Source organism: Macrobrachium nipponense, chromosome 22 (genome assembly GCF_015104395.2).
Source record: "Macrobrachium nipponense isolate FS-2020 chromosome 22, ASM1510439v2, whole genome shotgun sequence".
In the NCBI taxonomy this organism is placed as follows: domain Eukaryota; kingdom Metazoa; phylum Arthropoda; class Malacostraca; order Decapoda; family Palaemonidae; genus Macrobrachium; species Macrobrachium nipponense.
In genome coordinates, this window is record NC_087213.1 from 13,030,074 (window position 1) to 13,053,345 (window position 23,272).

Below are 23,272 nucleotides of genomic sequence, written 5' to 3' on the forward strand. Positions count from 1 at the left end.
GCTGTGATTTATGCTTCAGTTGCAAAATGTTACTTTTTACAGTTTTTGAAGCAGTCAAGTGGCATATGCCCTAAGTTTGTTTATTAACATGTATATGAAGTATGTAACTCCAAAAGTTTGATTTTATTGTATTTCCAAATGCTATTCAGCCATGAACTTGGTCAGAAATGAGAAATGATTTGCGTACTGTATATCCATTCATAGATTTAATATGCTTACAGTTGTTTATATTAAATTATTTTCAGGGAATCTAGTATTATCAGATGTTTTGTTAGGGAGGCAAAGTTAAAAGTATTTTGTGAATTGCACTTCAGTTATATTATCTTATGGTTATGTTACAGAATTGTTTCAGTATGCTTGTGGTTTTCTCAAGCAAAAAATGAAAAGTTGTGAGGCGTGAAGTACTAGGTGATATACCAAACTGGACTTTAGGTGAGAGGTACAAAGCAAAAACTAATTTTGATTTGATGTGTCCACTAGGCATTATACGTGTGACTAGATTTTCTGCTTGTCTTTCAGTGAAAGTAGTTTTTGCACACATTTGAAATATAAGGAAGGGGATTTTGATGTAGTTAGTGATCAAAACAATGGCATATATCTCTTCAGCTGTCCATATTTAATTTTTCTTTGTGGATTGCATTGAGAAATATACCTTTGATTATTTTCAGGATGCTTTAGATAATCTCCAAGTATAATTTATTATAATTATGCATAGATTTACATAATTTTATAATAAAGGGTGGTTTCTGTAGAGAAACTACCCGTTGTTATTATAGTCTGGGGCTAAGATGAAAATAGCCGAGTGTTATATACGTATGGTTTGTTCTCGCAGAGTTAAATGAATGGGGAAGTTACTAATGCTGACAGAGTAAAAAGGGCAAGAACAAAAAAAGGAAAAGACAAGGCACAAACATTATATATCATCAACAAATTTATTAAAACAAAAATATTACAAAGTCTCAGAATTGGTCACATCACAGCTGAACTATAAAAGTATGTGTCATAATCATCATCCTGTGCCATTGCTTCCAAGATTTTTGGAAACACTGAAAGTACAGTAGGTAAGGTATATTTTGTTTTGTCAGCAATAGATATAAAGGAAAAGTGAATTCTGATAGCCAGACTAAAGAAATATTTAAACAATATCCAGATGAATGGTAATTACATTAGTTGATACTACATGTTAAAAAGGCAAGTTGTAAAGAAAGAACATTTCGATGAGGATAAAAGTGCATTGGTTGTAGATTTGTTGAAGCAGTAAATGGTAGTAAGAAATGTTAATGATATTTATATCAAGTTATCTGTATGTGAACCAAGGCAAATGTTGGTTTGGGATGCATCATGTTATGGGAATGCAAGTTAAAGAATAATTATATATTTGGAGCTAAAGAGGATACTAGATATGATTATGGAGCTGGGAAGTTCTGAGAATGTTGAGGCTTGACCAGGGATGTCATCAGAAAGAAGTTAAAATGCAGAAATGATTTGTGTATGGGAAGAATATAAGCTAGAGTCTGTGGTTGTTAAGATGTTAGGCAAGTCCAACAAGAACCACAAAACAACAAAGAAGGGAGGAGTCAGTACATTTATGAGAAATACATAAACAGAATTTAGGTAAAACAATTTACCAAGAAACATACTACATATAATTTAATATAAGAGATTGTTCTCATATATGAAATAATTATGAGAAATCTCTGTGAAATTTTGGAATCAATAATGTAGCAATTAAGAATGGAGAGATCAAAATGGGTCGAATGGAAAATGATGAGAGAAAAATAGATCAGTTCGGATTCAGGGATAAAAAAGGGAAAAGTAAAGTTTAACCCTACATATATGCAAATGATCCGGCACTGGAAGGTTGAAAGCTTGAAAACCATTGAAATTGTGTAAATTTAGTCATTCATTTGTCATTTTTACCATTCCATGTAGCTGTGATGAATCATAGAACGAACCCATTGAGGGAATAAAGTTAGCCTACAGGAATCTGAGGGGAGATGGGACATTTCCATGAGGTCAAGAAAATGTTTAACAGTGGTATTAGTGTAACAGCAAAGAAACAAGGAACTTACTACAGCACACTAAAGAACTCTTTTTCGCCATTGATTCATAAAATAGGGATTTTACAGTAAATGGCAGGGTAAAATAATTATACAAAATGCATTAGTATGCCAAGAAAAATAGATTAAACAATGGAATGACATTTCATATTGGATGGTGAATTTAGGCATGATGCTACTACTGTATTATCTGGATTTGCAATACACAAGGGAAGAAATATGCCGACACTTGTTAGGGTAACTGGAAATGATAAAAAGGAGATAGTAAATGAGGAAGCAAGCATTGATGAATTTGCTAAGTGCAGAAGTGTTAACAGTAATATTTCTCAAGAAAAAGAAAAAACTACCTTAAATCCTTAAAAAATAAAATAAAGAAAGAAAAAGATGAAGGAATGTAGGTACAGGCTTAACCTAAGATTTATCTCCTTACTTTAGATTGGTTTCATTCTTTTCCCAAATGTATATATATGATAAAATTTTTTGTAAGTTATAAAATACTTGGATGAATATTATGTTAGACAGCAAATAACAGATTCAAACTGGAAGATATGTCAAACAGAGAAATAGAGTAGAATTGGGTTTCTTCAATTAGTAAGAGCTTGTTGACAACATTAAACCATAATAGGATTATTGCAAAAATGGGAAAAGACATTGGTGGATTGTTGTTGAAGGAACCTTTTACATGAAGGAAACAGTATATTGTAGTAGCACTTTGTTTTACACATACGTATAGGGATTTTGAAGTTGTATAAACAGTTCCTTTATGTCTTTTTTTTACCTGATAGGAGATGGCTTCCAAGAAAAAAAATTACACCATCTCTATTGTTCATTTCCATAAATGGATCCAGGAGGGCTCCAACATCAAAACCATGCACACTTTTTACTTCTGTAAAATTTGGGGTAATAGAACAGTAGCCTACCTTTTGTTCTTTGTGGTTTGGAAATCATCAGTGACCAGGAGTGTAGGATTTTCATCTCCATGTTCTACTCAATCTGGAAAAACAGGTAAAGAAAATATAAAATGTTAAATCTTATGGTTTAGAATGTGTGAATGTCATACTGAAGAGAGTAAATGTATAGTTGTTACTTGACCGCGTTAATGAAATGATAGTGAATGTTTCAAAGTTAAAAGTTCCATGCATATGATTGGAAAGAGTGATTGTACCGAGGGTGGCTGAAAGATGCATTATAATAGAAACAATGACTGTGGTGATGGGTGAATAAATATGAATATGTTAATATACAAGAATTGCGAAGGTAAGAATGCAAGTTGGAGTGAAGGATATTATTTTTGAAAGTGCCTGAATGTATTTTGAGAGAGAGAGAGGAGAGAGAGTGAGTGAGTTTGCTTGCTTGGTAGCAGAAATGCAAAGACAGATGGCAGAAATGAAACTGGTATGGGTTGTAAGCTTTTAGTGAGCAATAATGGAGAGGTAGCTTTGTGGAGATGCGTTTTAAGTGGATCTTACCTGTGTGTGTTTTAAGAGGATCTTACCTGTTGAGTGCATATTTTCAGTAGAAATATTATTAGTTTTATATTGAGAAAAATGAAATGGTCATAAATAGAGTTTGTTATATATGTATTATGGGTTAGAGTAGATGAAAGATAAAGTTAATGGATATGGACATAATGGCAAGAAGAGGAGTGGCTAATCATTATTTAAGGAGGGGAGGTTTTAAATGTGATTATAAATATAATGTTGTAAAAAAAGAGTCTAAATTTCCATGTAAGGAATCATTTGCAAAATAAACTTGATCGTAAGGGACTGAACTAAGTGCATGGAGATTGAGTTACATAAAGAGGCATGGGAGAGAAGTATGGAAAGGAAGGTTAATGGATCGTAAAAATGTTATTGGAGAGTTGAGGGAGATGAGATTTTTTAAATGTGAAACTCAGGAAAGACACGAGTAGCAGAATTTCGAAGGCTTTTTGTTTTTTATGTCATTGAAGGTGATGATGTTGAGTACTTTGAAGCATTTTTCAATGTGGAGAGCAGAAGAGAGGGATTTGAAATATGTAATACTGGAAGGTGTTAGACTTGAATTTGTAAAAGCTTTTAGAAGTGACTAATTAGGATTCTATCTTCAACAGACTGTCTCCCATTACATATTTATATCCAGGCATTCCATTACCACTACATACATCTCTATTTAGTCTTTCATAATTTTTCTCTTGGTTGCAACTTGCTTCAGATTGTTCTTGAACATTTCGTAACCATGCTTCCTGTTATCGCCACATCAATATGCTGTCCTTCATTCCCACTGACCCTATTCACATCCTGTAACATTATTTCACATTTTCCACTTTGTAATTAACATTCCTGCACCTCACTCACCCAGTTGACTAACATTTCTGCCCCTCAGGCACCCAGTTGACCCAGCTCGAAATGGGTGCATACACTCAACTTAGGGGCAGAGAGGCAGGAGAAGAGTTAGCTAACCTACTCCACAACACAGCTGGATGTCAGCTTCTGATGTCGACATTCTGGCCACCCTCACTCACATCACCCACATTGTCTGCTTCCCTCATGAATAATTCACTATACCATTGGTTTAACTTTGGGAGAGGGGTGGGGGCACAGCCCTGTGTAACTAAAATTTCACTACTAGTTCACTCTGCTCCTCTTCAAGTCTTTACTACTACCTTTTGATTCCATGAATGTTCCTCTTCCAGTCTTACTGCTACCTTTTGATTCCATAAAAGTTTTTTGTATCTGTGCTTATGATTAAATACTTTTTGTATTCTGTAAATCAAACACAGGTCCTTTTGCATTTTTGTCCCTTTGTCTGTGAAGGTGTTCTCTTAACCTTTTTGTCCCTAAATGAAATCAGCTTCTTTTATCCTTCTAGTCAAAATTTTGCTAGCAGGGCTTCCATCATTATTCATGAAAGTATTTGGGAGAGGCTTATGTAGATGCTGATTTGTTTTCTAAATCTATCTCGTATTGTCCATAATACTGTTTCTTGCATTATTTGTAATCCTTTCCATTCTTACATAAACTCTCCTTGTGTCATCAGTAATGACTTTGCAACTCTTTCACTTGGAATATTTCTTCAGGAGTCTTTATAACCTTTTGTTTTGTCCTTTTTTCTGGCATCACCCATATTAACAGCATCCATGCATAACTTGAGATTTTCTTTTGAGCCTTTTGAAGCAAATTTTCAATCTTATTTGTGATTGTATCTGTACTTTAGAGCCTTATATTATGCTAAAAGCACCTTTTCATGTTCTCACTTGAGTTACTGAGCTTTTGAGATAGGTTGACAAAGTTCTACTTGAGAAATTAGGAGGACAATTGTGAGGCTGAAAATGGAAAGGCACCAGGAGTTGAGGCTTAAATCAGGTACTGGCGTATGGGGGGTATTATAGTGTGATTGAAATTTGGACCTAGGTGTGTATGTTTGGAGGAGGGAAAAGTCTTAGGAAGTACAGGGCATCCCTGAGTTACGACGGCACCAACTTACTGTGCTCCAATCTTGCAGCGCTTTCAAATACATTTTATCAAAAATAGGTACGTATCTAGTTACAGCACCTGTTAATTGATAAGCACCAATGTACAGCACGCTGCTGGAATGGAACTCCCACCGTAAGTCGGGGACTGCCTGTATTGAGAGGAATTCTTAGTTGCTCTTTTGTATATATACTATGAGAAACTGTGAGATATGTATAAGGAATCAGAAGGAGTAGTAATATTGTTAAGTGCATAGCATTTAGGAACATTAATGTTAGGATTTTGGTGGAGCAATTACGACAAGAGATAAGTTGCTCTTTGAGTTTAGACAAGGAAAGGGATGTTTGGCTCATTTGTTTATAATGAAATAGTTATGGGAGAATTCTGAAAGTGAAAGGATGAAGCTTAAGTGGCTTGCATATACAATGTAGAGAAAGCTTATGATGAAGTTGACAGGGTTGCAATACGAAGGGTATTAAGTGTGCTTGGTGTTGTCAATCAGTACATCCATTCCTGCAGCACTCCAAGGGATGCCTATAACCTAGAAGAAGTTTCTCAAGTCATCCCAGTATCCTTTCCTTCTTTTGAGATTTTTCCCAACCATGTCACCTTAAGTCTACATTCTGCTCACCATCCTATAGCATTCCACTTTGGTACTTTCTAGTTTTGACAGAAGTTTTTCTTTTGTAAATACATTTTTACTTCTCTTGTAAACGCACCTTACGTACCTCCTCCATTGAAACACATTCCATCACAACAGAGCTATACCATGACTTGTGCCAATGAATAAATGTTGCTGTAACCTCACTTTTAAATTCTACTTTTAGTTAGTACCAACAATTAATTCTTATTTCATATAATACTAAGAGTATATTATTAAGTAACATTGACATATAGAAATATTTTGTTGAGAGTAAATAAAAGTTTTGATCATAATGTTGAAACTTTGTAAAAATAAGTTTGGTGTTAAAGTGATTTTAAGGTGATGGCTTTATTATATCTTCTTTGCAGTTCAGACATTTGTGTGTCTGGAACAATGAATGAAAAGAGTAGATGTAACTACAGAGGTTGAATCAAGAGAAGGGGCTGTGAATGGAATGTGAAGATGCTAATGTTAATATTTACTTATGATAGTGATATTTAAAGCTGCAGAGTTTGGCAAATAAAAATGAAATTGTGATGGGTGTAATTGAAAGAGAATGTTAATAAAAGTTGTAAAATGAAAGCAAAAGAATCAGGAAAATGGAAAGTTTATTGCCATTATGGATAATGAAAGAATGGAAGTGGTTGTTTTGTTTAGGCATTTGTGAACTATGTCATGGTAAGATTAGAATGGAAGTGGGTCACAGAATAGGTAAAGCGAGGAATATAGAATGTAGGAGGAGTTTTCAAAGAAAGAGCCTGAAATAGAAGAATAGTTTATGTGTAAATAAACATTGAAATGTATGAAGAAATTATCCAATTTTTATGTAAGAAAATGAAGTTTGGATGATGAATTACAGTTAAGGCAAAAAGGAAGTACGTAGGTGTCAAAATTAATTATTTTGCAGCTTATGTTACATAAATAAGGTTAGAAAGGTTAGAAAGATGAGAAACTTATTGGATTTAAAGATATGTTTTATAGCATATGTTACCTAAATAAGGTTAGAAAAATTAGAAATGCTTGAATTCAAAGATATGGTGAAAAAGGTTTGCCTTGGTAACAAGGATGGATCAGTGTGCTATGATATGGTTTGTTCCCATAGAATTGAAGGGTTAGGTTGGTTGAGTGTGAAGAGCCCAAGAAGTTTTGAAGGAAGATAAAGCCACTCAACTTCTCCATTGTATAGATAGAGTAACCATGGTATTGAACTGTTTAATACATGTGTATACAGTGGACCCCTGTACAGTATTCGCGGTTTCTCTATGGACCACATCTACCCATTACGTATTCACAGGAAATTTGTATTCTTGGTTTCTCTATGGACCACATCTACTCATTAATCACAGGAAATTCGTATTCATGATTTCTCAATGGACCACATCTACCCATTATTCACAGGAAATTCACGTATTCGCTGTATTTTTCTATGGGAAATATCCACAAATTACTGTATTTTCATATCAGTTTTATGATTACAGTAAATGCACTTTTTGTGGTAAAACTTAAAGAACCATGTATAAGTATTTTAGTGGGTTTTTCTTGAGTTTTAACTAACAGAATAGGCTGTTTTAAGCATTTTTGTAGGGGCTCTAATTATTCGCAGATTCTAGCTATTTTTTGGGGGGTGGGGTCTGGTATGCATCCCCCACAAATAAGGGGATCCACTGTAGTATACTTGTGGTATTGAACTGTTAATATATGTGTATTATTTTACCAACACCTTTAAGTATGTATATACAGTATAGATATAGACTGCAGTCATTTAAACAGTGGCATCAGACATGTATGTACATAAATTCATTTTTCCCACATTCCTTTCAAGGTCTTTCCACTTGAACACTTCCTCTCTATGCCTATTGTGGTCTTGTGAATCAAAACAATGTACGTACACCTAACTCCCTACCCCCACCCAAACACCTACCCGCCCACCTACCTAATTGTCCTTCTCTAATCCATTGATGAGAGAGAGAGAGAGAGAGAGAGAGAGAGAGAGAGAGAGAGAGAGAGAGAGAGAGAGAGAGAGAGAGAGAGAGAGGGGGAGGGGGGGATGGCAGTGGGTGTGGCATAGATGCTATAAGAAAAGGAAGAGGTATAAAATTAAGAAAGATGGCTAGTAAATAAAAAAAAATATTGCTATAAGAACAGGTAACATGAGTTGGAAATAAATGAAACAATACAATTTGGGAAAATAAAAGTGTCTACAAAACTTTCAAATATCAAATGCATTGTTAAGCACATCTCTTGATTAAAATGATTATGCATCAGCTCTCTGTATGTATTACAGTACAGGGTACTATAAATAAAATACCACTCCAGAAATATGTACAGTGAATGTTTTTATAGTTATAGCTTTCTTCTTTTTACTGATAGTATTGAGAGTGTTAATATTTATTTGGCACTCATTAGGATGATCACTGTGAGCCAAGAGTTTGTTTACATTGGCAGCATTTAAAAGAAGGGCCTTAGAATGGTGGAAGCACAGAAGCATGTGCAAGGTTGTGGTAAATGAATGGTATATGTTAGAAAAATATACATTTGGATTTGAAGTAAGCTGAAATAGGGCAGTTTTCTTTTTGTGAGTTTACTCTATGATCCAGCAATTACATGATGAACTTTACTTTATTACATTTTTTCCTTTAGAGCCACTGCTATGAGAGACAAGCAGTTGAAAATAAAAAAAAATAGGAAAAATACATGATGTAATCACAGTGTAGATAGAATGTCGGAATATTTAAAATATGTAAGGGATACTATTTGGGCTGCAACATAGGATAACTTTTTGATATGTAAAGATTATTTGAAGTAAAATTCTTTATATTAACAAATGTATGGAGCAGTTCTTTATTTGGAAAGATCAATTACTCTCAGCCATGATAATGGTAGTTAGAAAAGAAACACTACCCTAAATATTTTTAATAAGGAATCATATAAATTATTAGTTAATAATGTTACAAGTAAATTGAGAACTGTAGCTACATACAAGTTGCATTTTTGTAAAGAAAGCACATTAGATTTTTCTGTACAGCATCTTCTGTATGAAGCACATGCTATATTTGACCAAAGAGCCACCAAAACATGAGAGTAACAGCATACAGTGGTCCCCCCTTATTCAAAGGGGATGGGTACCAGAACCTCCTGCAAATAGTTGGAACCCCTTTAATAAAAAATGCTTAAAACAGCCTATTTTTGTAGTAAAAACTCAAGCCCACTAAAAATGTTTATACTACCTGTTTTATTACAAAAAGTGCATTTTATGATGAAATTGATAAAAAACCCAAGAATTTGTAGATATTTCTCATAGGAAAATACTGCGAATAGGCAAATTTCCCGCGAATAATGGGAAATGCACCAGAGAGAAATCGGCGAATGGGTTAGTGCACGAATCCGGAGAATGCAAATACCGGGGGCCAGAGAAGTTTGGGCTTCTACTGTTTTTACTCTGCTGTTCCTTCTCTTTCCTAACATTTCTGTATTGTACATACCTTTGACCAGCCTATCTTTTCGTATTCACAACACACAATGAACCACTGTAACACATTTTAGCCATCTTTTTCACAATGAACCACTGTAACACATTTTAGCCATCTTTTTCCAAAACCTGATCTTATTACCAAACTTCAGTCTTATCACTGTTAGGGCTAAGTTGACTTGAAAATGTTTATGAACGTGATGATTAGTGTTAATCATGATCAGTTTCTCATCCTGTCCATCATCCTTACTCATTAATTCCTTTTAAGACAGCTTGCCTCAGTTCTTTCTGTCGTTTAGTTTTTCTTTTATTTATGATCAGTGTCTCATCCTGTACATATCTATACTCATTAATTCCTTTTAAGACAGCTTGCCTCAGTTCTTTCTGTCGTTTAGTTTTTCTTTTATTTATAGTAATCACTTCTTCATAAAAAAATGATAAAAAAAACAGTCCCTAAGGACCTTGAAACTGTTGTTTCTTTAGACACTTGTCCTCCAGTCACAATTTTTATGATGCTCCTGCTACCTTTATGCTCCTGCTACCTTCATATTGTTACAAAAATGCATCTCTTGTCTAATTGTCATCATTCTCAATATATTCCACCAAAACACACGAACAGCTTGAATCAGCTGCTGTCACAGTCTTTTCCTCTAATTTAACATTCATTCCCCCTGTTTAGATTCCATTTATCCTTGTAACCTTACCTTTGTTAGTAACTTCTGTCAGTGTTATTCTTTTACTATCTGTTTTGAGCTTTAACTATTTTCTGTAGTCTCTTCCCTATCTCCATCAACACAGCGTCATTTGCAAACATTAATTATTTTACTCTCATATATAACCTCTCTTTATATCTGTTACATATCCACCCACATCTGTTATTTCTCCTTCTCAGGTCATCCACATACCATATGAATATTAAAGATTCTCTTGGATATGATTCACTCCTGTCTGAGACATTCATTATTGATAATATTACTCCTAGCCAAACTGCAACTCTACTGGGAAGTAATAATGAATCTGAATTATAGAAACTTTTGCATAGCATGCACACTGAGCTAATACTAGAATGATAGTTCTAAAGATTAGTATTAAGATATGGAATAAAAAATTATGGAAATTAAATTTTTATTCAACAATTTAAGATGCATATTACCCAACCAATCTGCTTCACAAGTTTTAATTTCATAACATTGCTCCTTACAAACTACTGTGTGCACCCTATAGTATATTTTCAATATTCAACTTTGAAATCTCTTTTCAGATATATTAGAAGCTTTCTTGGAGTTTTTATTACTACAAAATCCTGAAAAAGCCAACTTTTAAATGATAGCAGTTTCATTGAATGAACACCATATTTTCTTACTTATTATTCTATTTATCATTAGGTCTGTTTTGTTTGTAAACTTTATGCACCTGCAGAACACTAATAGGTCCCAAAAACCTATCATTCATCCCCTTCCACCATGTCCTCTATTAATTTATCTTCAACTTTATTCTTCTTTTGTTTCCCTTTAGATAATTGTCCCCTTCTTTGCAGCTGTGGTTTTAGACGTCCCTCCAGCATCAATGACCATGGGTATTGATATACCAATTACTCTTCTTAAATATATAAAAAAATCAGTCATTTATTTTTAAACTTCACTATAGCCTTTATTTCAATATCACAGACTCCAGTTCCTCTGTACCTCCTTTGCTCCTATACTTGATAAACCTTTATTTCTAGCCCATTTCCTCTCTTATCTCTATTGTGAAACTCATTCATAATAGCATTTGTGGCCACATTCTGAACTTTTTTCATTCCAAAATATATGACCTTTATATTTGCTCAAGTTGATTAACCACATAATGATTACTGTACATATATTCAGTGACTCCCTTTTTTGTTATTACACTAACTCCCTTGCTTTCTTTCTACTAACAATTAACCGTCTAAGCTATCTCTCCAATTCCTCTGTGTTCTTCCAGAATACATATATATTCATGAGGCAGTTTTTGGTCTAAAGAACACATCTTTGTAAGACCATTTCCATTTTTCAAGTGCAATTTAGCCTTTTTAAATTTAGGCAGTGGTTTTGGTCATATTTTAAATGATACTTTGTAAAATTGGGCAAAAGCCACCTTTGAAGAGGCTGCACCAAGGGGTACTCCAAGGTGGAAAGCTAATGCCATAGTTCTCATTTTTACATATTTCATGTATGGAATCATAAGAGGAGGATAAGAGCAGATTTTTTAATAAATGACAAAATTTGGTTGAATTTTCATGAGAAAGTAGATTTAGAAGATGAGAAGAGATGTTCTTTTAAGTTGTCAAGGGAGATGGGTAATTTCATAATGAGAGGGGAGGCTAGAGAAATTGTGCTAGCTTCAGATAGTTGTAATATTGAATCAGGGAAGGCAGTGGACTGGAACTGCATTACTTAGGACCATTTCTATGACAGAGTAAGTAACTTGAGATGTTTTTGATAAAAAGGCCTATTCAGATTTGTCATGACTGAAAATGTTGGCTTTAATTGTTTTGCCCCAGTATGTGATTAGTATCTTGGAAAGAATTAAAAAGGGAACTTCCACTTGAGAAGCAAGACTTTCTTTTCTCATTAAACTCAACATTATAGAGGTTTTAGGTACTGGATTTTCATGCAGATTGGAATTCAGTATGCCATTGAGTCTATTAAAGCTTAGATATCCTGACATTCTCAAAAGTACACCCAAATATTCAGAGCAGAAGTGTTGCAGGAACCGATGATAACTGGCCTAGCCATAATACCAGTTCAGAGGAATGGTGAAATATTATTGTTGATATGAGTTTTCTGTTTAAGGAGAGGTTTGTTGTCACCAAATTAAGAACATCAAATGCATATGGTGTGCATCCTTCAACCTTCATATAAGGGCAATCAGTCCCATAGAAAAGTTTTGAAGAAAGTGCCATGAAGAATTGTGTTCAGTGAAATTTAGAAAGTGATAAGAGGAAGAAAAATTAAAATTAATGCATTTTTTAGGTCAAATTTTTTCCTTTCGGATTGATGATAAAATAGCTTTGATATTGGGTTGTTCAAAATCAGTTGATCGAATTGCACTATATTGATGATTGAATGGAGTTGTAACATATGAAAAAGACATGTCCTTATTTAATGTTGCTCCTCAAGAAACCAGAAAATAAATGTAAAAAAAAAAAAAGGATCTTTTAAAGAAGGAATAGCAAGACTTAACAAAAGAATTATAGTAGGAGTAGCAGGACCCAACAAAGAAAAGATTTAAGGGAGGAGAGAAAATGGGAGCAAGTATGTATACAGGCAGTACCCGATTATCGGCAATCTGGTTTTATGGGGCTTGTCTAGTGCAACTTATGGCACCATAACGGGACGAGTTCTGGTTATCGGCCCCATAAGGATGCTTATGGTGCGCCATTATGCCACCACAAATCACGTAGTTTCGGTTAATGGCGGTTTTCGCTTATCGGCACACCCCCGGGAACGGAACCTACTGCCAATAACCAGGGACTACCAGTATAGGCAGTCTCCGGGTTATGACGGGGGTTCCGTTCTTGAGACGCGTCATAAGCCAAAAATTGTCGTAAGCCAAAAATTGTCGTAAGCCAGAACATCATCAAAAACCCTATGAAAATCTTGCTTTTAATGCTTGGGGTGCATTGAAAACTATGTAAACTGCATTCTTATTGCATTTTACATAAAAAAACCTTCAAATGTTTATTATTTTGCATTTTTGATGCCATATTTCATCTGCCAGATCAGCACTGTAACCGCCGTAACCCTGGAAATAATTTCTGATGAATATAATTGAAAAGCGTCTTAACTTCGGAACGTCGTAACCCGAACCCATCGTAACCCAGGGATTGCCTGTATAGGGAAAAAGTCAGATAATAAGAGCATGAATTTCTTAAATTTTGGTTACTGATATTCTGAGGTCATTAGAGAAGAGGCAGAATTCTCACTGGATGAATCAAATAGTTTTTATAGTAGAATGTTTGGTGGGAAGTATGGGAATAACAAGGGGGAAAGAGACCTAGAGAAGCTTATAATAGAGTTGATATTGGTGCAGAAAGCATTTGACAATGTTTTTAAAATGTAGTCAAACCAACAATGGGTTTGGTTTAGCAGTACTAGTCTTGATCAAGGATATGTAAGGTGATGTGTATGACAGGATTTTTAATCCTTAATGGACAGATACCCTTATATGAGTAGCAATATCAGGTTTTGGGTGGTGGATGGATTCACTCATGGTAAACATCAATATTACTCACTATAAATTTAGGGGAATTGGGTGGGAAAGAGGTTCCATTACTTTTATAGCCCATAAATTCACTAATGGCAACTTTTAGACTGGCTCAGATCAACAAAAGTGGCAGCTTATGAGTTAGTTGTAATTGTGACTTCAAGGGGGCATGTGTTTCTCTTCCTCCTATGACGTCTTTTTATTTATTTGGTTGTAAATATACCAAGGGGTTGCTGTTGGTTTTAGTATTTCTTTTCTTTTATGATAGCATGTCAGTTATAATTGTAATTTTGTAAAGAAAAGGGCAAAGAAATATTAGAAAAACATGTACAGGCAGTCCCTGGGTTATGATGGGGGTTCCGTTCTTGAGACACGTCGTAAGCTGAAAATCGTCACAAGTCGGAACATCGTAAAAAAACCTTGGAAAGCCTTACTTTTAATGCTTTGGGTGCATTGAAAACTATGTAAACTGCATTCTTGTTGCATTTTTCATAAAAAAAAAAACTTCAAAATTGATTATTTTGCATTTTTGGTGTCATATTTCATCTGCCAGATCAGCGTTGTAGGCGTCGTAACCCTGGAAATAATGTCTGATGAATATAATTGAGAAGCGCCTTAACCTCGGAACGTCATAAGCCGAACCCGTCGTAACCTGGTGACTGCCTGTATAATTAAAAAAAAGTGACTGCATCTTCAATCTTGGTAAATTTTGTAACAAATATACTACAGGCAGTCTCCAGTTATCGGCGGGGGTGCCGTTCCCTGGGGGTGTGCCAATGAGCAAAAACCCCCATTAACTGAAACTCAGCGATTTTAAGCGCCAATCAACAGTTATCAGCACCATAAGCACCCTTATGGAGCCTCTGTTAGTTGTGTTATGGCACCATAACTCAATTATTGGCTCCTTATGATGCTATAAGGTGCTGATAACCAGAACTTAAATCTCCCTGTACTCAGAATTTGCTACCGATTTTAGTTCTTATCTGTTTTGATATTGTTTTAGCTGTATTATAATAATTTTACAAATTAAAACAAAAATCTTTATTAGAAAAAACATGATAACTTGGTAAAATTTGTGATTTTCTCGTAAAAGAGGCTCCACAAGGGGTGGTCAATAGTCTTTTTCAACTTCTCATGGAAGGTAGGGAAAATTTTTTAGATATTTTTTCCTTACACCATGTGCATTTGCATATCTTCCCCTTTCCATTGATGTTTTTTTTTTCTACTTAAATTGGCCTACCTCAAAAGTTTCTCTGGCCGGGGGTGCTGCATATGTTTTTTTTAGTTTGGCTCTTAGGGGTTAATATTTAGTTGTGGAGTGACAAGAGAAGTTAAGGTAAGGTAAGGATTGTAAACACAAGGTAGGTTGTGAATGAGGTAGTCAATGGTTTATAGGTGGATAGGTTACAGTAAGGAAAGATTACCAAGTAAATTGTAAAAGCTGGTGATCAAATGGAGAGGTTGGTAGTAATTGTGGTAAGTCAATTTGATAAATTGAATTTAGGTAGGTGGTGATGAATAAATATGATTACAGGTAGAAGAATAGAAATAGTTGATCATGTAGGTGTGATGTTTCAAGGTTATGGAACATAGTACTTATGAAGAATGAGAGAAGTGGTATTAGATTAGGTAAGAGAAGAACATAATTGAAGTCTGTTAGCCTTTATTTTCCTGTATAACCTTCTGGTCCCTTAAAGTTGTTCTATATACTAATCCATTGAAGCTGTTGAACACCTCTTACTACTTCTGCCTTTTGTATACTTTCTGTATACAAAAGCAGTAGGTAGGACTGTTCTTTGAAGAGTTGAAGCAGTTGTCTGTGTTACTTTCTTTTAATGGTCCTTTTCTTAGATTTTTGTTAGCCTGTATATTCTTGATGGTTTTTTTTTATTCTATATCATTTGGTTTTCTTGGTTCTTTTTGGAGGGAAAGATAAATAAATAAATATTTATTTATTTATTTATCTTTCCCTCTCTCCATCTCTTTTCTCTAACTTGATAGTGGTATGTGTTGTCTTAAGCAAGTCTCTCTTGCAATAAAAGAGCAGTCTATTTCATTATTGCTGCCTAGATTTATCATCATAATAAAATATATTTGTTTTCAAGCTTCTTCACTCTTCTTCTATTTTGCCAATTTCTTTCAGGTATTAAATTACTAGTTTTCGTCTCATATTGTTATTTTCTCCCTGCAAGATTTAAGATTTGTAAAGGTGTTGGGTGAATTACTGGAGGGTGGGTAACCAGTTATCTTGTCCATTGAGCAACTACATAGGTGCATTGAAATTTCCTAGAGGACATTACCTTGTGGAAACCCCAGTAGTGATAAATGGTTTATAGACATTATAATTGAGAAACTTGGTGGGTAGGAAAGCTTGAAGTAATAATCAGACTAGAATTTAAAGCAGTTGGTAGGACTGTTCTTTGAACAGTTGAAGGAGGTATCTTTCTTTAAAACTGAAGACCTAGTGCAAGTTTTCATCGCTAAAGGTAGAGACAGAAATTAAAATTTACTGGCATGCATGAAAATCCTGACTATAACATCTCATGCGCATTAACTTATTAGAGCATGAATCTTGCAAGATGTCTTCTTAGTCTTAAGGGAAGAAAAAAAGAAAAAGTTATTTGCTCCTATCACATCTGGTTCACTATGAAGACTGAAGATTGTGGTAAATTCAAAACTATGCTGTTATGTATTCCATAGCAGAGAGAAAATTAAGCCACTAGGTCTTTGCCATAAATCAGGCTTTTAAGGGTTAGGTTTGCATTACAGTGGCATTATTGCAAACTCTTTATTTATAGTCTTATAATAATACCTCCCTTGCCCTTGCTCTATAATAATAACAACCAGATCATTTTATAATACAGATACATAACTTCTACAAGGGGGATACTTTCCTAAAGAAGATATGTAAATTGAAAGCATGAAAATAGATCATAATTTCTCCAAGAAACAATGATAATAAGGGGGTTAGCTTTTGAAACAGTGGAAAACTCAACCATTTTTTTTATGATTGATATTGTGAACATCATAAGTGACAGAACATTAAAAACACAAGTTTTCACTGTCCATCATTAATTGTCTTACGTTTGTTACCTTTACTCTCCTTCCAATTTTTGCTGCCCGCCTAGGTAACAATTCCACATTTCCCTAATGGGGTTGAGTTCAGCGGTAGTGGATATCTTATTTTTTATGAGGTACCGATAAGCAGCAGGAGGGGTAATTTCATTCATGCTTCTTCATCTTACTTGAGTTATTGTGAGGAATTCTTGGAAGTAGATCATTATCTCATCGTAGCCTGTATTAAAGTGAAAACACATGATTAGAGCCAGTGTAAATGGGAGTTTTGTATAGACAGAGTTGTGCTTATATCTAGACAGAGTTGTGCTTGTATCTAGTAATTTTGTCAAAGCATGAGTACATTTGTTAGAGTTACTGAGATATGTATAGGCATGGTTGGGAGGTTATCATTTATCATTTAAGAAAGTCTTTTGACTCTCCGGAGGTCTGCTAAGAAGTTTATAGTCGAGTGTTAAACCCAGTGTATTTAAGCGTCAAAAAGAAAAAATCCAAAATTCGTAATGAGTCATAAGATATGTCAGTATCCTAGGAATTGAATAAGATATATACCCATATAATAAAATGTAGGATCTCTTTTTGTTTATTGTTTGATGGTTTTACATACATTCCATTATGTTCAGAAATAACAGCAACAATGGAAATGAGTGTGTTTTACCCGTTTTATAAGTTTCTGTGTTTGCTGATGCTTTTCGATTTGAGAGTTTATATTAAGTGTTAAAACTAATTTTTTGCAACGTTTGGTTCTTTTAGTTCTATTATGAATTGTATATAGAAATTTAATAAGTACATGTTCTTTCATTTTTAGGGTTACCTGCACATGGTTGGGTCCAAAGCCACCATGGGAGTCACATACGGATGAGAAAAGAGTCTGGTGAGTATGTGCTGTATGTACAGAAATAGATGTCATGTGAATGTTAAGTGTGTCGAAGGGGGATTGTTTTATGAATTAAGTCTGCTACTGCATGAAGTCATAATGAGACTATAATCTTGAATATTTTCTGGTAGTCTCCTTTTAGTTGATTCTGTACGCTTCAACATAAATTTTACGAATGTTTAAAAGATTAATCAGCTTGATTGTGAAAAATCTTTAATGAGTGTTCAGTTTCAAGGTGTGTTTTCATGGTTTTAGAATTTGGTGATATGTTTATGACATGCGTGACTTTTATGTCTTATAGAATTAAAGTATTACATGAATAGTTAATTCCGGAGACAAAGATCATTAGTATGCAGTAGTGAAGGTTTTCATTTGGTACATAACAATTGAATTTCTTTCATTCTTGGAATCTCTGTGCCTGGCATTGTGCTTTTATGTGTGTGAAAAGAATTCTCAGGTTTATTTAAGGGTAGTCATCCATGAAAAGTTTTAATACTAAAAGAATGATAAAGGAAGTACTTTGTTTTCTAAATAGTATTAATTATATTTGTCCATTTGCTGCCTTGTAGTTGTTCTTTCGTTGACTTCATTATTTTTTTTTTTTTAAGCACAAGGTTCCTATATTGTTGTTGAACTTTTAGCAATGGAGATGTTACATTACACAGTAGAGTACATCCTTCCAAAGCACAAGCACCAAAGTAGAAAGTACTAGAGCCTTTGGGGGCACACGTAAAATCAAGTTATAGATGAGAATAGGGTGATTTATATTAGCCTTAATTTATGAACATAATTATAATTGCGAGAGTGCATGTTTTTATTAGGATTGTCTGTAAAGCAGATACTGTAAAGAGGGATTCCACATAGTTAAGCAGAGGAGGAAAATAAGACTGCATTTAATACATTTAATAGACGCTAATTAGAGAGAGAAAATACGTACATACAAATAGCGCTATAGTTTGAGTGAAAGTGTATCTACGTATGTAGTTGCCACTGAAATACTGAACAGTGGTATAATGATATTGAAATTTACAGTATGCTTCCATGAGTAACTTTAGGATTGTTTTCAAGAGGTTCATAATTAAAGTGTAAGGGTAACTATTGTGAAATTAAAGATAACAGGTTGAAAGGAAAATTAAAAGATAACAGGTTGAATGGAAAATTAAGTTAAAAAGCCATGATGATAGAAAACCAAATTGGTAAACGTCTGAATAGACAGCATTCAGTAACCCATATCACGTATGGAAGTATACAGTACGTACTATGTGATAAATTGGCTTATCGGGGAAGTATGGGAACCCTGATGAAAATTGATGATACTTGAAATTAAAATACATAGAGTAAGTACAGTATGGCAAAAAATTTAATAGTACTGTTAATTTGAAAAGTTAACAAGTGAATTTGTGGAAATTATAAATAGTTGAATACACTGTTGAATAAAATGGAAATGCAATGTTATATTAAAGGTACAGAGGTACAGACTTTCTTATGAAATTTTGGAGTATTATACTTCCATTTTTTAATTCAATCCTATTATGTTGAAGGTCGGCAACAAATATACTAGCAGTTCTCTGTAATTTGCATGATCATATTCATTATTGTACAGTGAAAGCTTTTGATTATTCAGTTTGTATAAAAGATCCTGCTGTAATTGAAACATGAAGTCTGTCAAATACTGTACAGCATTCTTACAATTATTTGTTTGAATTTGATTAAAGAATAAGTCATAATACTGCAAAGCTCTAAACCATCATTCTGAATGTGGAAACATACTTGGTAAATATTTTGATATAGCGGATTTTGTTGCACAAGGGAAAATGTTTATGAGTGGACAAAACAAGTTGTGGTAGAATGGGAATGTAAATGTTTTTGATGTCCTAAGTTAAGTGAGAAGCACCCCATGTGTGCTTAGCAAGTACACCTATGGAAGTGCACTCTAAGTATAGGCTGAGTGTGGACCATCTCTGTTACATCCAAAGTTTTATCATCTTTGGTACATCCTGAATTGCAGGTTAGGGGTAGGTACATCCAGGATTCTAGGTCATCATATTTACGTACATTCCCCTTAGCTAACCTGTTATTGTATACACTTTATGTAATGAATTAATTTTGTATACGATGAATGAATAGTTTCAATATATTACCTTGTTCACTTTTGTTTTTTTATTTGTTATCATCACAGCTGTCATGATGCATACAAGTTGTATTAAATTTTCATCTTGATCAATAACCAAAGCAGATATGAAGTTCAGCACAGTTTAAAGTAATTTAATGTAAAGCTTGGGAAATGGAAGTATGTATCACCAGTTGTAGGACCAGGTTTAATTTTTGACAGTAAATTCTTATAATTCATTGTCATAGTAAGAGAGATTATTCATGAATGTTAATTTTTCTATATAATGCTCATAGGTAAATTACAATTGCAATTTTTAGTTTTATCCGGAACAAAAATAGATTTTTATTTTGGAAAAAAATTGGGCCTAGACTGGATTTTGAATAAGCAAACTTGCTTGGATGGTTGGTTTAGTAATCTTACATTCAGTATTTTTCTGTAGATATTTTATTTTTTTATTGAAATCCCTAATTGCTATAGATATTGGAAGCATGTAGGTCTAAAAAATATTGGAAAAATGTTTGGGGTTGAATAAGGGATAAGACAGAGTTGTGTCATGGAAATTTTTTTTTTGTGTGGATGGGTCAATTATTTGGAATTTGAAAAAAAAAATTTGGAAATTAGTATAAATAGTTCGGATAGAATTACTCAGAAAAGGATTTGGAGTCTGAATGAAGTTTGTAGTTCAAAATAAAATTCAGTTGAATAAAGTTAAGAAAACACATTTTACAGTTTAGAAATAAGAAAAAATGCATTTTCTACGTAATTGTTCGTATATGCAGAGTCTCTGAAGCTGAAATGCTAGTACTATATGTAACAGGTTTTAGAATACTATGATGTTTCATTAGTAGAGATTGCTTGACTTTACTTTTAATTTTTTATTATAGTATATATATTTTGTTTTGCATGACAATGGTATGTCTGTATACCAAAGGAGGAATGGGCTGGAATCAATTGTTGTGCTTCCTTGGAAAAAAACTTTTCCTTCCGGTGAATTGTATAATTTAGTTTTAGCTTAAAGAATGTGGGTTAGGGTATTACATGTGCCAATCTTTACAGATTATAAGATGTTTATTTTATTTAACTCTTAGTGGGATTATATAACAATTTTTTATGTGCTTTTCTCTGCAGCTGGAGCCTAGTAAACCTCCCATAAATAGAAAGTAGTACATAACTGCAAATATTTGAATATAATCCCAGGAAGAGGCATTCTTCTCCTTCAGAAATATTTTAATTTTTTATCACTGGTATGCAATCTCTCCCTTCTATGGTATTGTGCATGAGTTGTTAACTTATTATTTTTATTCCTCTATTTAGAAGTCTTGTAGTAGTATGCCTTATTTTTATTTACGTGTTCCCTTTTCCTTTTTCTATTTTTCCTCATGAATGGTACAGTTAGGTGTTCTCATCGCTGGACGCCTAGATCCAACACACCAGGTATGTTGAATGTGGTCTGTGGAGAGAGCATAATACCCGGTATTTCAAGGTTTGCATTAGCTGCTTGTTTTGCTTGGCTGCCAAGTGCTTATTGCATTTGCACAATTTTTGACATTTTGTTCTTAGTAATATTTAAGCTTAATGATACTAACTATGATTTACATGTTTTATTTGTTGCACTGAATAATTTTCACTTATCTAATGACTGTGGAATTTTTATGGCAGAGTATATAACACTAATGAAATTAACAATTATCATATGCCGTAGAGTGGGATCTGTTAACAGCCTTCTAGGAATTAATGAACTTATTAACTTTTTGTGTCATATGTTGTGTAATCAATTATTGTAACAAATAGTGTTTCAAGTATTCAAACAGTTTGGTGTGAAGTGTGAAGCATTAATAGTATTAGTATTAATATTGACTTTATTATTGCTGTTTGAATTTGATGGCTCACTAATCCAAGTAGAGGCAGTATCTGATAATCAGCAACATAACAGGACAGTCTGCTTTAGTTTCTGATGTTTGTGTTATGAATATTTTATTTTATTGTTGATGTTATCTGAGTACCAAGACCTTTCCATGATGGCAGTTATAAGCCGAGACTGTATGAAACCTCAGTGGAAACATTTTGTTACATTATTGTATTGAGTCTATAAAACAGGAAATTTAGTTCTCATAATTTTCTCTTCCCCGCATTACTCACGGTATTTTTCTTTGAGAAATGTCCACAAGTTCCTGGTTTTTTTTATCAATTTCATCATAAAATGCACTTTTTGTGATAAAAATATTTAAAAAACCAAGTTTAAAAATTTTAGTGGGTTTTTCTTGAGTTTTAACTAACAAAATAGGCTGTTTTCAGTGTTTTTATAGGGGTTCCAACTATTCACAGGTTCTAACTATTCCTGGGAGGTCTAGTATGCATCCCCCGCTAATACAGGGGGTTTTGGGGGGGGACTACTGTACACACACACACACACACACACACACACATATATATATATATATATATATACTATAATATATATATTATACATATATATATATATATACAGGCGGCCTCGGTTAGCTGACGCTAAGTGATTTTCGACGTCGTTAAGCGATTTTAAAGCCCACGGCTGCCGCACACCTTTCAAAATTCTAAACCAGTTAACAGCGCCCTGACCAGTCAAACGGCCCCGTAATCCCGCGATGGCGCAATAAGTAAAATTATATTTATGCAGTATAGTACTATGAAATTTACTGTACAGTACATTATAGTATTATAAATACAGTAAAGTGAAAAAAGCCTACCTTCAATCCTTTGGGTGTCTAGAGTATGTAAAGATATAATAAGGTTTTTTAAGTACAGTGTACAGGTAGCTGTAGTGTTCAAGTTACGATAATTCGTCTTACGATAATCTGATTTTATGAGAGACCAAATTACAATAGCTTAACTTAATCCCATCTTCTAGTTACATAAGTTCAAAAACAGCAAAAGAGAATTTTGAAAGTATGGTTTTAACATTATACTCATTGCGCAAATGTGTACAGCCGTGAACAACCGAACGAGAAACGACTTTTTTTTTTTTTTTTTTTTTCTAAGTACAACCGAATTCGATAACATCCGTTTGACTTATATTTCAATCATCGTACTATAGTACACTATTACCGTAGTTGTTATAAATGACGTTGTGTAGAATAGAACTGAGATATCTCAATGTAATAACTTTATTCGCTATAGATCAAAGATCAATCGGGAAATATACTTTAACTAAATTTAAACCTAGTTATAATTGAAGCTGAGAAAACTGTTCAAGTTGCTAATGACTATTATCTTGCATCGGCAACAAGGATAAAACTCCAGTAAATGTATGCCATCAAACACAACCGTAGATGAAATTGAGATAAAATCATTTTAATCAAAATTACTCTGCTTGA

The 23,272-nt window shown here is 33.8% G+C and overlaps 1 protein-coding gene across 22 annotated transcripts in view; it reads left to right on the forward strand.

Moving 5' to 3' along the window:
• LOC135198501 (tyrosine-protein kinase SRK2-like) overlaps positions 1–23,272 on the forward strand; it is a 375,373-nt gene that overhangs the window by 256,801 nt on the left and 95,300 nt on the right. For 16 of the 22 annotated variants that reach the window (XR_010310811.1, XM_064226106.1, XM_064226115.1 and 13 more), the window contains 2 exons: positions 17,738–17,803; positions 21,312–21,353. The exons of 2 other annotated variants lie outside the window; for them this stretch is intronic. Coding sequence is in view for 18 of the 20 variants with exons in the window: in XM_064226106.1 (XP_064082176.1) it covers positions 17,738–17,803; positions 21,312–21,353 (108 nt within the window). In the remaining 2 variants the exon portion in view is untranslated. The remainder of the gene's footprint in view (positions 1–17,737; positions 17,804–21,311; positions 21,354–23,272) is intronic. 4 more of the 22 variants (XR_010310813.1, XM_064226112.1, XM_064226119.1 and 1 more) reach the window with 1 other exon arrangement.